At 37.7% G+C, this 17,735-nt stretch overlaps 1 protein-coding gene across 1 annotated transcript in view; it reads right to left on the minus strand.

Annotated features, from left to right (window-relative positions):
- The window catches only part of PARD3B (par-3 family cell polarity regulator beta), a 427,889-nt gene that overhangs the window by 236,428 nt on the left and 173,726 nt on the right, over positions 1–17,735 (minus strand). The window contains exon 5 of the mRNA XM_087732270.1: positions 4,686–4,777. Coding sequence (XP_087588396.1) covers positions 4,686–4,777 — 92 coding nt within the window. The remainder of the gene's footprint in view (positions 1–4,685; positions 4,778–17,735) is intronic.

The raw sequence follows: 17,735 nt of genomic DNA on the forward strand, positions 1-17,735 counted from the left end.
AGACTACCTGCAGGCACCAGGTTTTTGTGTCTTTTTTTGTTTAAATCAAGTTGTTCCACTTCTGTGTTTTTAAACTAATGAAAGACACAGAAGGTTAGAAAAAAAAAGTAAAATACGGAGAAGAAAAAAAACGCTGCAGTTATGCTTTAATTATGTATCTACAGTGCTTAAACCAAGGAACTGACCCTGACCTCTGCTAGAAAGAAGTGGGAAGACAGCAAAACAGAACATAATGAAAACACGTAATGAATTATCTATGCATAAATTACCCTTTGAGTTCCAACTAATCCACTGCTATTAAGCTAAACATCCACTTTCAAGCAGATTTGTGTTTACTGTTCCTTAACACAGTCATTTTTACTAAGAAAAGAAAAGTAAGGTTTTCAAAACCAATGTTACTATGTATAGCGTGCTAAGGGATTCAACATTAAAGGTTGTGACAAATTTCTACCTGAATCCTGTAGAGTATCAAGACCCTGCTGTTACTTTAAAAAAAAAAGTCTTTCAGTCCTAGTTCAGAACATGAAGGGAAGCAAGGAAAAATACCAAATTTTAAACACTGATGGCATTAGCTTGGCTTCCCTTATTCTGAATATCATCTTTACTAGCAAATCCAAAATAAAAAATCCACCTTCAGAAATTAAAAGAGGATTGTCATTAGTCCTGTCTTTATTTATTCCATTAAAAAACATGCCAATGACCCAATATTTCAAGTCCTGTTCTAGCAAAGTTCAACTCTCAAAAGGTCAAATGAAAATTTTCAGACTCCTGAGGGATACAGCCCTGAAGTGTTTCCCAGTACTTTTACAGTGAAATGTTTTAAGAAAATCCAGGCAAAGAAACTTCCTTCCTATTAGCTTCTGAATAGAGGAACTAAAAATCCTCCACACTGCCACTCATTTCATTTACCCAACGTGCAACTAATTTTACCTACTTAAATCAGTGAACTGATTTTCTTCAAATGGAACAGTTTTCCTACTTGAGTGAGAAATACAGAACAAGCCAAGTCTGAAGCCTTTAACTTCAAGTGACTAGGCTTCACAATCATAAAATATTAATCATGGTATTCTTTTTTCGGCTTCCCTCTGAAATACCTATTATTGGCTGCAGTTAGAGAAGGGACACTGACCTCAGACAGGCTGGTGCTCTGATGAGAAGGCTCAGATAATTTTCTTAGGTGACTAGCTGCTGTTTTGCTTAAGTGCTATAGGTCATAATGATTACCAAACTCAGTGACAGGAAGGAATATTTTCTAGTGAGGCAGCAGAGACAATAGCGGTTTTCTTCTTTCTTCCATAGCATGGAGTAGCGCACAATTAGGCTGAAATTTTAGCTTCATTAACATCATTAACTTAACATGGCTTATTTAAATGAAGGCTTAAGGCACCATGACTTGATGGTCCTTCATGGCCCTAACGTCTTTGAAATATAGCAAGAAAGATACCTGCACAAATGAGAATTATAAATAATACTTTCTTTCAGAAAGAATAGTGTAAAAGGAGTCAAATTAGATATTAAGATGCTAGTTTTACTACTTGCGGGAAAAAAGTTTTATTATTTAATACTATTTTATTAATAAAATCTTCTCTACTTATATTCAATCAATTAGGATGCCAGTAAGATACATAGATGGTGTATAGTGACTCATTATTTTCCTTTATAAACCTATTAATCCTATTGAAAAAGCTTTTGTAGAAACAGTTTTAAAAAAAAAAACAAAACACAACACACTTCACTTTTATGGAAAAAGCCATACAAGAATCACAGAATCATTGCCTTAAAATTTCAATTCTTTGACTTTTGGAATTCCAGTGAATTTCACAGAAATACCAACTAACTTCGCTTTATAAAGTAATGTGTTCTGAATTTTTTCTAAGTTCACTCTTATACAAACATTTAAATATAATTCACAATTTTGAGGAAAAAAATCCTCATACTGCCCATCTCAACACTTGCAGGCAAAACAGTGTTTTTAAAAATCTCCTCAGGACACAGGAAGCACAAGCAAGGGATATTTTGGTACAATTATTTTACTGGGACTCTGCATTTAAAGAAACACTGCTCCCTTCTCTTTATTTTGGTTGTTTGTGGTTTTTTGGCACATGTTTCTCATCAATGCATTAAACTCATTTTATCTCAAAAAAAAAAAAAATTACAAGGTTCTTTGGAATACCTTGTTCTGGACAGCTTTCCCTCTGCTCCCTGTCTGTTCCACATTCTGATGCTCAGGCATCAATTGAGTGGCCCCAATCTATATTCTTTATCACTTTTCCTTTCACACTCCTCTGCCAAGTTTGCAGAATTCAACAAAAATCCTGAGAGATCCACAGAAATCTAGGCTTATTATCAACTGCTTTGCGACATGCCAGAGAAGACCTGGCCATTTCAGAAAACTGAATACCTCTGAAAAGTATCACAGAGGTCTTTCTCATTGTCGATGTTTCCAATGGCCACTGAAATCAGGTTATGAAGATTAAAAGCAAATGAATATCACAGCCTTCTTCTGAAGAATCCCAAATGCAAGCAATGACTTGTTTAACTCGATAAACAATAATATGCTCTCTGAAAATTCCTAAGAGGACTTAGATGATCTAAAACACCCTAGTAAAAGCATAAGGACAACAGGAAATATGAGCATAGCATGCACAGAGCTTGATTAATCCCCATTACAAATTAACGGATCAAGACACAAATGAGTGCATGTATTTGGTGATGCATAATAATTACCTCAGGTGAAACAAGCTGTAGAAGTCTTTAGCAACATTCCATAAGGAGAAAATAAGCATTAGCAACTAAACTAAGGTCTATACCTGCGTGATGAACACTAAACAGCTAGTATGTAACTTAGAGGCCTGGCAGGTGCAGAGAAAGCCGCAAGAGTACTCCAATTCTTTTTCACGATGAGACCGTTCTAAAAATATGTATCAGTACCAGCAGGAAACAGAAGAAACTACAAAATGGTACACAAAGTAGGTGACAAGGAGGCCTCCAAGAGGGAGTAAAAATGCAAACAGACAGATGAGTTGAAAAGCACAACCTTACCAAGATGAAAAAAATCTCCCATGAAAGAAATGAAATGATGACTCAAAGAATAAGAAAAACTAAGAAATTAACTCTGTTGCATGGAAAAGACTGATTTTTTACATGCTCTAAAAGGAAAGATGACCCTTCTGCCAAAATTCTGGCATGGCCCAGATGACCACCAAGGTCAGAGTCCCTGCTTTTGCGAACTTCCCCACAGGCTTTGGGTATATAACTTCATGCCTCTTTTGCAGACCCCATGTAGGTAAAATGGGAGAATTAATACTTGGTTTTTCTCAGGTGTTTGTGAGGATAAATGCTCTAAGATTAAGGCATGCAGATACTGTTTATTTCATGGTTATTTTATACTGTTTTGACAAACAACTGTAAGCTGCCAAATGATAGCAAATGATTATTTGCTATCATCAAAATCGAAACAAATTATTTTTTGACATTTTAGCTGTCACACAGAAGTTTGCCATGTAACACTTGTTAATTTCATTATACAATGTGCTATGATACCACTACAGTTCTGCAACAAACACAACATACTGGACAAAAGACTGAATTCCTTTGCCTACTCAAAAAAGTGACTTCAGCACAACCTGAATCATCAGTCAAAACTGAAATTTAAGCTTACAGTGGGACAGGAGAACAGCAGCATGGAAACATTTTGATCTAAATTTGCCAGGTCAAATCCTCTATTACCACCACTGAGGATCTGACTCACCTACTCTGTGACACTGTATTGCAGCCTGACTTGTTAATTTTGGTGTAACAAATGTAACCTACAAATTTATATTTTTTTTTTTCCCATTTCAGCCATTTAGAATTTTCCCTGTGATTTCAGGAACAATAAACCCCAAAGCTCATTATTAAACCTCTTGAGAACACCTAGTTTCCTCTTGTTTCAGCTATGCAGCTCTCAAATTTTACTGTATTGGCTTCCAATGCAGATTATATATTTACTGAAGTTTCACTCAAAATTTAGACTGGTCAAAATAAAAGTTACTTCCCAACTATCAATGTGACCACTACCACCTTCAGTTATAACAGCACTGGCCATCTCTGGTCTGTTATAAATGAAGAGAGGAAAAGGATGCATTCCATCTGACTACTCCAGTGAGGCAATGCACAGGGAAATATTGCAAATATTGGCTATAGTTTTCACAGTGTATAAACATAGATATAAAATCTACTACAAGATAGAACAAAGTAATAACCTTACCACTCAAAAACAGAGGTGACATTTTAACTGAAAACGATCATTTTAGGATTATATGGTTCAGCTGACTGGTTATTAAGATATAATATACTACCTAAGAACATCCTCTACCTTAAGACATTAAATACTTGCAGGACTGAGTAGAAAGCAAAAACATTGAGTATATAATAGTAGCATATTCCCCCCTTAGCCTTATACTACAAACACCACAATAAAATCATTCATATTCACCAATGAGGGTAAAAGGCTGTCATGCACACATGTGCTTCAGCATGTGAATCGAGTGCATTTTTAGAATGGGAAAGGGACGAGAAGGAAGAGACCATGATGATGATGAGCACAATGCAGATTCACAGGTGCAGCTGGAATGAGAACTCAGCCTTGTCTTACATGTTGATAAACCACACTTGAGTCAGCACTGAACAGAAGATGTTCCTACCTGACAGGGAGCTGGGCCCTCTGAGCCAACAAAAGTTCTGTGGGTCCAGTGAGGTTCATTTCCCCATCCTGAAAGGATACCTGGGAAGCACCCTGTTGAGAGATTTCAAAACACATATTGAAACTATGTACGTATTTATGTATATAGAACAATGGCTGTATTTATATTTTTGAGTGAATATTTGGAAGAGAAAGCTAATTATAAGTAACGTCATCTCACTGACAGTGAGGACTGAAAGACCCATTCAGCACACATGACACAGCATTCTGAGAAACAGGAGGGTATCTAAAGTCCTGCTCCTCACACCAGAGTCCCACCATGCTTCCACTGGAGAAGCTTGCGGTACTGCTTCCTTGCCCGCCTACCTAACCTGAACATCACTCTTTCCCACCCTGAGCCACCTCCTTTCTCACAATGGATTCCACAGACCTTGGATAAACCCAATGGCTTTTTTTCTGCTCTTTCTATCCCTTAGTAGCATTTATCTGGTAAAGACATATTTTCACAGTAATTTCACAGAAAAAGAAATTTGACCAGACACAAAAATACAGCGCACACAGGGACCTGACATTAAGGCTAAAGCTCTTGGAAACTATTACTTAACTTTCTTTTTGTGATCCTTAGACTCTTCATGTTTGCATTTTTTCCACACTGGGAGAGGGAAAGAGGTACCAATGAGATAAGACCACTGTCAGCAGGTGATATATGAGCTTTAACTTACTGTACTTCATTGTGACCCTTATGGCAATAATGTAAACAGAGCAAAATCCATAACAAAGACCTTCTTTGGAGAGGTCACTTCTGCCAACTCTGCAACAGGAATATAGCTGGAAGACATAAATCTTCAGCTGTCAACACACTAAGAGAATTCAATTCAGAGCTTGATCTTAACTAGATAAAACCTAAAGTTAATAATTATTTTTCTGTTGTTGCAATGGTACAGTTTTCCAGTGTATATACTTGCCATATCAAGTTGTCTCAAGGCAAAAGGTAGCAATGTTATAAATTAATTCCAAAGAACAAAGCCAACTAGATAGGTAATTTAATTTTCAATAAAAACTCTACACTGTATATTAAAACTTCCAATTTCTCTCAAAAGATGGCTCTACTCAGAAAGATGGCTTTAAAGGTTTGGTGTTTTCAGTCCCTCAAAGATTTGTAGAACTTATTTTCAGTTTATAAGTACCAAGAGAGCTGGGGGCAAAAGTGGGTTGCTTTGTGTTTTAAAAAAAGAATCATGACCAGCCTTGCAAGCAAACCTTTGGAATATAGATCAAGCTGGATCCCTTTTTGGTTCGTACACTGCTTTTGAACCTATAATATTGGTAGCAATTCTCTTTGTGTGTTAATTGGAGCACAAGCCAACAGACTTGGCTTCCACTACAAGACCAATATAGCTCACTGAAAGCTAACTTCTGTCACTAATGGAAGAACGATTTTAAAAAAACGCGTATTGAGTATGTGCCATCTCTTCCAATCACTTTTCACAGTAGAACCACATGTCAAGGAGCAATTCTTGTTATATGAAGCATATTCCATACTAACCTCATAAATCAGGAACTCAACCTCAAGCAGTGTGTTACCAACAGAAATCTGACACACAGCCTTCATATGTTGACTTCATCTCAAAAAAAGATAGCGCCTCAGTAGCAACAGATGCCAGAAGCAGACAAACCTCTTTAACAATAATGCTCCCAACAAAGCTAACCTCCTTTAGATAACCACTAAAAACACTGGTGCTACAAAGGCACTTCTGTTTGGAAGGTTGCAAATAGCCAAGCCCTGAGCAAATTTGGGGTTGTGAATTTACTAGACTCTCTTTTCTTCCAGACACTGGTTGCAACACAGTGCTGCTCAGTGCATGACACAGAACTTGCTACTCATGCCTCAGAACTGTTTTGCTATTTAAAGCCGCCCTTGCAGTCTACACAAGTCTGCGTAAGTCTGCATAAGCTACGTTATTTCTCTATTTCTGGGCTTTTGGTTACTGCTGTTCTTGCTGTAGTGAGGTTTTGTCCATACTTGTCCTCCACCTCCACTTCCTTGGGAAACAGATTTCACAGTAATGACAAATACTGATGTTCAGAACACAATCTCATCTCACGTTTCTCTTGACCGATTCACAGGTTTTAAACAACAAGGAACCATTTTTTGATCAAGTCTAATCTTATACTTGGAATTAGATTCGTTTAGTGACACAGCACAACAAGATTGGTAAGGGCACAGTTACACTCCAAGATAACCTCTAACTAGAGGTTCTCACAGAAAGATGGCAACCAACAGCTTTCTTTTCTGCTAAAGACCAGACCAGCAAAAACTGTCTTGAAGCTGGATAACAGGGTTATTAGAGGTATCAGACCTTCAGTAGAGGTCTTCAAGAACAGATTTAAAAACACATCACAAATGTTTCAAGGCATGTTCATTTCTGTGCCAGAAAATAATGGTCCAGCCTTGTGAGGTGCCCGACAGTCCCAAATTTCCACATTTTCATCATTCCACAAGATAAAATTTCAGTGAGGAATTATAGGTTGGAGTCCGTAACTGCCATTACAGTGTGCCTTTTTTTTTTCTTTTTTTCTTTTTTTTTTTTTTTTTTTAATTTAAGGGTAAAAGCTCTCCTGAGCTGCACAGAAGTGTGCCAAGGGACTTCAGAAATGCCACAGGGGAAAGTACAGTGTCATGGCCCCCATCCTGCACACCACCGCCTGTTTTGATTTGAAGGCATATAGTGCTCACACATATCACAGATTATCACATGCTCAAGTCAGTAAACACAAACCCATATATATTTAAAGTCTTAACTGATCAAGGAAACATGAACCATAACACTGAAATTATAACTGAGCATTCTGAGAATGACATTAGAGCTCCAGACATGTAACAATCACTGCAAAGGGACAAATTCCTTTCATACTTCAGCATTTCATTAGAAGCACAGTATATTCAAACAGATCATCTCCTGCCCAACCAGCAGAATGATAGCAAACCAACACTGCACCAGTAAAGACACTATGAGAAGACCATGACCCAATACACACAAAAATTCTCAATCTCTTGTTCATATTTTAAAGACTGAGTGTCAGTTTTTCAATAGTAGCAGAATTAATGACACTGACTCCCAAAACTTGACTCAAATTCAACTGACAGTGTAACAGATTTACAGCGACAGAATCGCAGTTTTCACTGAGGAAACAGGAATAAAATGCAAAATCATAGAATCATAGAAGGGTTTGGGATGGAAGGGACCTTTAAAGGCCATCTAGTCCATCCCCCCTGCAATGAGCAGGGACATCTACAACTAGATCAGTTTGCTCAGAGCCCCATCCAGCCTGGCCTTGAATGTTTGCAAGGATGGGGCATCTACCGCCTCTCTGGGCAGCCTGTTCCAGTGTTTCACCAACCTCATCGTGAGAAATTTTTTCCTTATATCTAGTCTAAATCTACCCTCTTTTTGTTTAAAACCATTACCCCTTGTCCTGTCACAGCAGGCCTTGCTAAAAAGACCATCCCCATCTTTCTGGGGTGGTAAAAACAAAAACCAAGAAAGTATATGCATTTAAGAACAGTGGAAGATTTTTAATTTATTTACATAGGGATAATTCAAATTTGGTATTTTTTCCTACTACTACAAAACCCATGTTCTTCAAATTAGGATCGAAGCAGAAGAGAGGGATCCTATTAAACAACAGTCCTCTGCAAACAACTGTAACCCAAATGCTTGAGAGTCTCATATTCATTATGTGACAGCTCTCGAATTCTGTAAACGTGTATGTGTAACAGTATAAAGAGTGACAGAATACATACCAGTAGCATTTTCTACTCTGTGAACATGCACAGTCTTCTCAATTCAACAGTCACCATGGATATATATTAGCCCCAACAACAAATATGCTGGAATCAGTCACGGGTCTTATCGAGGTTAAGGAGTATGAGAAATTCTCCTTTTTTTTTTTTTTTTTTTTAAATTTTTGAAAATGCTTGTTTCATAAAAACCACAAAACGTCTGGGGGAAAAAAGCAATAGTGGCGCTTTTGGACATAGATGTGAAAGTATCGGTTTCTGGTTAGAAAAAGAGAGAGGGAGAGATAGAATTGACTGAAAATGGTCAAAGCAACTGTTTTTATTTCAAAGAAAGGGTGCAGCCCTGAGCAGCTAACAGAGCGGACAACTGCCCTGACAGCCAGGCTACCAACCAGCCCCATTGCTCTTTCATCTCACTATCATCGCAACCCAGAAAACCTGGATTTTCGTCTCTTAAAAATACTGTACCAGATTTGTTTTCTAACTAAACTCTGTTATAGTGTAGTTTTGCATTACATTTTAGCTAAAAAGAAATCTTTTGTTGAGGTTCTTCTGCAGCAAAATTTTGTACATTCAACCAAGAGTTGACTATACCACCTAGCCCAGTAAGACAGCTCTAGATATATTCATGGGCCAGCAGTGGCCATAAAAGGGCCCTAAATCATCTCAATTCTCCCCGATAGGCTCAGAAGTAAGTTTTCAGGTAGTATAAAATTGCAAATATATTACTTTCAGAAAAGCTACGTAGCAAAAAACATCCTCTTCTACTCGGAAAAAAAAAATCTTATTAAACAATAATCAACATGAGACAAATCTCAGAACTAGATAAATTTAGAGACTAGGAAGTCTACATAAACAACTGGAGAAAATCCTGAGTGCAGGGTATACTTGGAGTATTAAATGGTCATCAAACACTAACAATAAACTTGGAAGGAAATAAATAAGATCTATTAATAAGAAATACACGTGGTATCTACTCAAATTAGGACTGAAGCAGTCCGGTATACCCAAGGGAAAGTATCTTTATCTGAAACTGCCTTTTAATGATAAATTTAAAAGTGAAAACGTATGTCTGAAGTTCCAGTTTACAGTATTGTATTCCCTGAGGGCATCAGCTTTTTAAAACAAAGGAAAGGCATTCAAACCCTAAAGCTGAAGGTCACGGAGCAGGGTGGCAGGCTGCAGAGCTTGCTCTCCCTACTTTAGCCAACACTAAAGCTTCTTCCAAAGAAGGTTCAGTGGGAGTTCAGATCCTACCAAGATAACAAACAGTCAGATGCAAGGAAACCTGGAGGTGAAAGGGATGCTTAGTTTACAAATGCAGGAAATGTCTCATCTACTGCTCTCACAACAGACAATTTTAATTACCATATTTTAAAATTGAACACTTTTAGCAACACTTTCAAGATCATGTGAGCATTTCTGACAGCCAGAATGAGTTTAAAAAGCCACAGTACTATTTTTAGCTTTAAAAATCAGCACTTTCATAAATATTCCCAAAGCAATTAATCCGTGTTACAAAGTAAAGGTGTTTACCTTTAGTTACACCAACAAATGCAACAGCTGACATTGCATACAGAAGACAATCCCCAAGACCATATAGCTCAAGGAACACACATAAAGGCTCTTTTTCGTTCAGTAATAATATAACCAAGCACAGGTTAAAATATGATAATCCTATTTGAACCAAATTTATACATATCTTGATGTAACGTCCAGCAGTTAGATGCAGTGCTGTTTTCAAGTGCTGGCCAATTGAACATGACTGCCCCTCAGAAAGGTTTCTCCATGGCTCACTTCAGTCTTTTGGGACAAAACATAAGTTGTGTCTGTATGTGCATTTCTGAAACAGCTAAGAAACTTCATTTGACCACAATAACCAGCGCCTTTCATTATGATACCCCTGCCACCCCTCAGACTGTGAAAACAAGAATGCAGCGAACCACAAGTTTTAAAAATGTTCTAGACTTAAAATCAGTATCTAGATTCCCCCATATGGCCTTAAATCCACAACGGGCCTAATCAAAGCTGTGGCCCTAAACCCCTACAGTAAGAAAACAGTTATTTTATCTTTATTACCTGCAAAGTACAGAGTCAGGCTATATCAAGGCCAGGGAACACTCTGACAAGTGAAATACGTAACAAGGTATCAGTTAGCAGAAACCTGTTCTAAAACATCTTTGCAGAAGAAAAAATTTTGTAACTGGGGAAAAGCATTAAAAATCAGAGGCTCTGAATAGGTTAAACATTACACATTATAAAATACCAGCTTTCAAGGAGTTACGCAAAACAAAGTCATTCAAATATTAGATACTAAGATGAAGCTGTTCTCAATATCTGCGTTTCATCTGCTTAGCTAACCTTTCATTACCAAGCTAATACCAGACTATCTTCCTGCCCACACAGCTTTACCTAACACCCAAACTACTTCCTGAAATACATTTAAGAATGGTTTAGTATTGCAAAAGCATGCATAACAATGCCTCAAAAAATTTCCAGATTAATTTTGTTATTTTAACATAAAACTTTCCTTTTTTCCTTCTGAATAAGTGCAATGAAATATCAAACATCCTTTTAAAACCAACCAATTATAGAAAACTAAGTTGCTCAGTATGCTCTGAAACATTACAGAGCTTGTCCGAAAGAGAAGACATTGATCAACAGACATGCAAGCTGTCGTACTTAAACAAGTGTATTTATAACCACAACTAATTTATCTTAACTAAAAAATTCCTAACCATCTAACATCCCCACAGTATAACTATCATCAAGATATCAAGGATGGAAACCAATGCAAAGCAAGCTAATAAAATGCTGCTAAACTGAAGGAAAAAATATTAATGTTTGTTACTGCATATTTCTTACTTTTCCAGCGGTCTGCTTCATGCCTCCATAAAACATGATAAGTATTTTTAAACAGCTTATAATACTTCCATTTCACTTACTGATTAAACTACATCATCCTCTCAACTATTCAGAATGAAATTCATTTGAAATGGATAATTGATGCAATTGTGCAGTATCTACAAATGCAATTAATCACTTGCTAAAGATGATTTTTAGGCAAGCAACAAATATGAAAATAAGAATCATACAGCTTCTTTCAATGTTGTCAATTGAAACGTATTCTACTGGACTGGTAAAAGATATTTTTCAACATAAGAGCTGCACATCTTCAGATATTTTTAATAATATGCAAGTGGATTCATGTCTAATTAGCACAGCACAAAGAACAGCCATAATATAGTATGCCTTTTAGCAACTACATGACAGTTTCAGGAACCACAACATCAACATATTCCCCTCTCAACTACCAATGGATTTCTTGAATATTGTAGTGAGCTGTGGTCTTGGCCCTTAAAAAGATACTTTAAACCAAGGGCATAAATAGACACTCTCCTGGGAATCAGTCTGAAGTAAGAAATTATTCCCCCAAATTATTTGCTAACAACTCTCTGCGGAGGGTTATCATCACAGATGAACTCTACTGATGGATTACATACACTGTGGTGTTCAATGCAAAAATCAAGCTGGCCGAAACCCCGTTCCCCTGCAGGTCCAACTACTCTGGGCAGCTGCACTCAAGCAGATTAGGAGCAACTACATCACATGCACAGTTCAACTGAAGTACTCAGTATCATCATGAAAAGTGGGACAGGAGTATCTTACGCACACACATATACTTTCAAAATTATTGCTTACACCTTAGCTCCGTAGTCAACAACTTCTGTCAAAAGAATATGAGGGCAAATTCTCAATAGTGAACAGGGCGCTCTCACACCGAGAAGCCGAGGGAAGAGTACCTCACATGGTTAAGCACGGAGGCAGTGTCTTCTACCCTCCTAGTTACCACTGGTCCAAAGTCAGCAGGCACCTTGAAGCCCCTGCTTCCCACATGGGCAAGATATTGTTAATATCAAACATGGCTCCCAGGGACCACAGGAGTCGGCAGGAACCAAAACCAGAGGAGCCTCAGTTCTTCAGGGTCACAAGCTGCACCAGCCAGTTTCTCACCCCTAACTCCCACTGAGCTCTTCTGGAAATGTTCGGCTTCTACATGTAAAACACCTTACCAATACCAACCTTCAAAATGTTCTCTCTAACCCTTCCTGCTCTGCCTGCTCCTCATTTGTTTCTAGTCTTAACCATTCAAAAAAAACTAGCTGAGGAGCATTCTCCACATGGAAATAGCAATGCTCTGTTTCTTAAAGTCCTACACAAACATTAAGTTCTTTATTAAGAGCAGCAAGGACTGGTTTAGGCCCAGAGATCAAAATCGTTACATATAATTTTGGTCATGAAAGTCGCCAAGAGTCCTCAGATGAAAAACTTCTCTTAACACTGAGGGGAAAAAAAAAAATAAAAAAATTAAAAAATTTCCACTAGTTTTAACAGTCCCGGAGTTCACACCTTTCTTGGCAGTTTTGCATAAGTGAAAGGAAGGAAGAGGTGCAGCTTGAGTGCCTAAGCACTTCCCTTTGTGAAGGGCTCAGAGGAAAAGAAAAATGGAAAAATTACCTCAGTTAAAAAGTCTCCAGAAGTAGCTTTCCTGCACATAAAACTCTGGACTTAAGCCCAACATTTTAAGAATTTCCAGGGTGAGGTGTGAGCTCTGTCTTTTCCAAAGCAGTAGAAAGCTGCTTTTAAAAGCATTGATAGCATATTGATAAATATTTGGATTTAGCACCTCTACTGGCAAAGAACCAATTCTTGAAGTAAAAGGATATGTTTCAGTAGGGGGGAAAAAAAAGAAAAAACAAAACCAAAACACAACCCCCACAAAAGCCCACACACCAACACCAACGAAAAAACTACTGGAAACATAAGTAATATGGCAAGCGTTCACAACATTTAGAAGCTGTCAACAGTGGAGTAATTACTGAAGGGATGGAGTAACTGGCCAGCCATATGACCACTGGCACCTTTAAAAAAAGGATACGTTTATTAGCCCTCTCCCCCATTTCTCATGCTGATTTTAATATATATTAATAGGACAGTAGCAGCAAAATTAGGTAGAGAATGTTACTGACTTAAACACCCTTTACTGTTTCTGAGTGTGTCTACATGGTCTTTTGAAGACGTACGCGAGCTCTCTGCCTGCACCGCAAGCCAACTAGACACTACGAAGACACTACAAAGCAGTATTAGAGGTCAGCGTGCCTGAGCCAGTATTATTTGCATCTCAGCAAGATTATTAATTTGAGCTCATCCATGCTAAGAGCATTTTAAAAGATTCTGGCTGACCTGAAGCATGGCAACTCTTGTGCCTAGGTGTTATAGGTCATGTAGATAAATTCTGAGATTCTGCTAGGATATTAATATTCGTATTTTATTTACCTTTTAGTGTTTTAACTATATTTTAAGGACTATTGCTAAATTTACTGTCCAGAAATCCCTGGGTGGTCTTTTGTTTACAGAGAACGTTTACCAGTGCTATCAGCAAGGCAAGGCAGTGAAGAAGCAGGTGTTTCCAAGCTAAAACTTGTGATTTCTTCTGTATCATCCATTTGGAGACAAAAATCTGCGTTCAAAGAAAGTGTGCAACCTTTGGATGTTTGAGTTACTACATAAATTATTTGTAAGCATTCCCATGGCAACAAGCATCATTTTAAAAGTGCACTATCATTAGCTCTACAAATGCACACTAATCCCTTCTCTTGGTTGGAAACTGCCATTGGGCAATTAATATTGCAAAAATAGGAAAGAAATTAATATTTCTACAAGTAAATCCACCAAATTTTCTCAGACCAAGAGAACATCAGCATTATCTTCCCTAGTTTGACTCACTTTTTTAAGCCTCCCAAGATCTTTAATTGACAGAACCTTTTACAAGAGATTTGCAAACTACAAATCAGTATTTTGACTCCTTTCTTATCTGTGCAAAGAGGAACTGGTTGTATTCCTTTTTAAAAGTAAACGAAAAATCTCTGAAACCACTACACATTACATCAGGATAATTTCTTCATGAAAATCTAAATCTTATCTAGACAGTCTTATACATGATGCCACATCACCATTTCACCCAAAAGTAGAATTTGGATTTTATTCACACCACATAAAACTACTAATTCTGAACACTTTAAAAAACCCAAACAAACACTAATGTGCAATACAAAAAAGAAAAAAACTGTACAACTGTAATTACACTACGCAATCAAAACTTTCTGCTTTTGCTACACCAATATGCCCTCAATATTATCTGAAAGGCTTCTAAAGAATGTGTATTATCTAAAAGCTGAACATACAAATCATACCTTAGCCTCGCATCTTTATTCTTTGCAATAAATCCTTTATTGACTTTAGTTTTTTCATCCAAATGAAAATTACATGTATCTTCACCACCACCACCAATGACAGTGGGAGTGAACAACAATGGTTTCCAAAATTTAAAAACTACGCCCATTTTCAAGGTTAAAAAAGGGACTTCACTAAAGATTGTATTTGCTATTTTGCTGCTAATTCTCTTTATGAATGAAGCATATAATGTAACGCCTTAAACAAGCTAGGCTGGTCAACAGGAATCCACAGTTCTGTTGATTCTGTAACAGCAAGGAAAACCAAATCATTGCCATCCATTGGCCTGCTAAACACCGCCCACAGCCTGCGAGAGCCAACGATAAGCTTTGTCTTAGATCAGAAATCTCAACTCATTGCTTTGGAAATTAAACAGTAACATCAGTAAGATGCTGTAATGGTATAAGAATGCTCTTTATCTCGCTTTAGAAGTCACTGTCATAGCTATATTTAAGTCAAGAAGGCAGTCACTTCAGTAACCACCACCAGATGAAACTTTGGAAAAGATAGAGCTGATCACATTGCCCACATCTTCCCAGACATGCCTTTTTGTAACACACCATTAATCACTGATAGCCCGAGATATTCCCTGTACCAGTCATCAGTGGATCACACTCACATCCCAAAGACCATCTAGAATCAGGCCCTCCTGGCCCACCTCTCCTCCCAGCAGACAGAGCTGTGCTGTGGAACACAAGGCCTGGCCGAGGCACTGCTCCGTTCCTCCTGATCTGGGTTTGCCACTTACAGTGTATTACATTATGTTTCCCTTAGTGTACAACATATGTTAGTAATTGCTAGTTATGTTACTACTATTCCTCATATGGGATTATCATAGTGATGCAACAGCACTGATTAATCAATTAGCATGGATTCATTAGAGAAGAGATGAAAGATAGGGCAATGTAATTGTGTTTACTGAACAATGGATGACAGTGCGCTTAAAGCCCAGGATTTCTAATAATACACAGCCATCTAGCATGATATATACGTAACATTATGAATATTTAGAACATTCTCACTGCAGAACTAGAGAGACAACAATCAGAATGCGACTGTGCGCGCAAGTAATGCTGGAGCCTGAAGAATGCGTAGAGGGGAGAAAGCACAAGACAGATGGTGCAGTCAGATGAATATTTTAGCTTTGACTAAATCTTTGTAGAACAGCTACATCGTTTCCTATAGTCCAGTGCGCACAGGCACACCGGCACAATACAGCGGCCAACAGTATAAACAGTCAAAAAAAGGTGTTACAGAAACATTATTAAGCAAATCATGTTAAGCAGAAGAACATGAAAAAAACAGACTACTCTTCTAGTTAAACACCGACAGAGCCCACTCTCTATGAAATGAACAGAAGCATATAGAGTAACTTAGAAGTTTCTTCTCCAGATGTCCAAGGTGCCCATCCTTCACTGCTGTGCCCGTCACAGGTTGAACACTGAACTGACATCAGCAATTAAAGAACATGAACACCAAACTCCCAGACACATCTCATGTTTCAATATGTGATCCCCTTTGGGCACTAATGTAATAGCTAAAGACCCCTTCTTCTGTCTAATGCTGGTATACAGACTAGACAGTAATGCATATGGATATCAAGAGATGAGACAAGAATTAATTTCTTGAAAATATGGTGCAGCCAAGAGGTATTGAAATATAGCTTCTGCTGCACTCTGTTTGAAAGGATAAAGACTAAATAAGAATGTAAGAGGTTACAGAGGAAACGCTTTCCCAAAAATCTAAGGTAGAAAACATGCCCAGCATACTCCATGAAATCAGAAATCTTCACATAAATCAAAGATCAGGGTCCCATGAGAGACCCAATCTATAGCATGACAAGGACTTGAATGCTCTCAGAGACCTACTCATCCAGTGTTTTCCCAAGACACTTCCACAACATGCCAGGGAAGCACAGTTTGTGATTAGTGTGGAGCTTCCTCAGCTTAAAATGCAGCCCTTGAACACAAGGTACAAAAAATTACATTGCCTGTTTAGATTAAAGGCACTTTCATTCCTGCTGGGAGTTAAGTATTCCCCCTTAACTTTGTGGGCTGCAAATTTATTTACTTTTCAGAAGACTCAGGCATAGAGTTAATGAAAGACTTATTAGGTTGCTTCAGTCTAAGTGGCTTACTGGTAACAGTCTGAGCATCATCCCGTAGCCATCTAATATTTAACCATTTTCTCCATACTTTAAGATATGTTAAATTCTCAAAATAAATTTTTTATGTTTTTTACATATATACACATGCATAAGTGTGTGCATGTGTGTGTGTGTGTGTATATATATATAAATAAAAGTTGCAGGTGAAGTTCTTCCAAAATCACAACTGGTCACAAATATACTATGGAAGTCTCACAACATATCTCAGTACAAGAAGGAATTACTTCTCTTAGAAATCCTACACTTTCCTTGGCTCTGGGCATTCTCCAAACCAAATTGCCAACCTTCATTCTCAACAAAACCTCCCCAACACCATGACCCAGGAGCCATCATAATGGCCTAAGGAAAAAAATAACACAGATCAGTCTTGCCGGGCCTCTATTTGACAGGTAAACCTCAGACTAGAGATGCTCCTAAATTTCTCTGTTGGCACACTTTAAACCTAACTCTAAGAAAGAACTCGTCTGAGAATAAACAAGCCATCAGTCTTGAAGATATTTCTAAGGGACCATGAGAACATCTTAACCTAGACAACACCAAACAAGTGAATAAGGGTTAAAATGTTGTCTGAATCTCTCCAAGGAATTGAGAGTTGCCTGCATCCAAATGGAATAAACCACACTGCCCTACATAAAGCCCTTGATCCTGATCCCAATTCTCAATGGAAATTAAAGCAACTGCATAGCATTTTAATTCTGTGCAACTGTATACAAAACCTTATTTTAGGATCTGAAATTACAGGCACAGTGTTACCCTGAATTTATGAGTGGATATTATTAATAAATCTG

This window comes from Nipponia nippon, unplaced genomic scaffold (assembly GCF_047370975.1).
Source record: "Nipponia nippon isolate SJK-2023a ecotype South Korea unplaced genomic scaffold, ASM4737097v1 scaffold_5, whole genome shotgun sequence".
In the NCBI taxonomy this organism is placed as follows: domain Eukaryota; kingdom Metazoa; phylum Chordata; class Aves; order Pelecaniformes; family Threskiornithidae; genus Nipponia; species Nipponia nippon.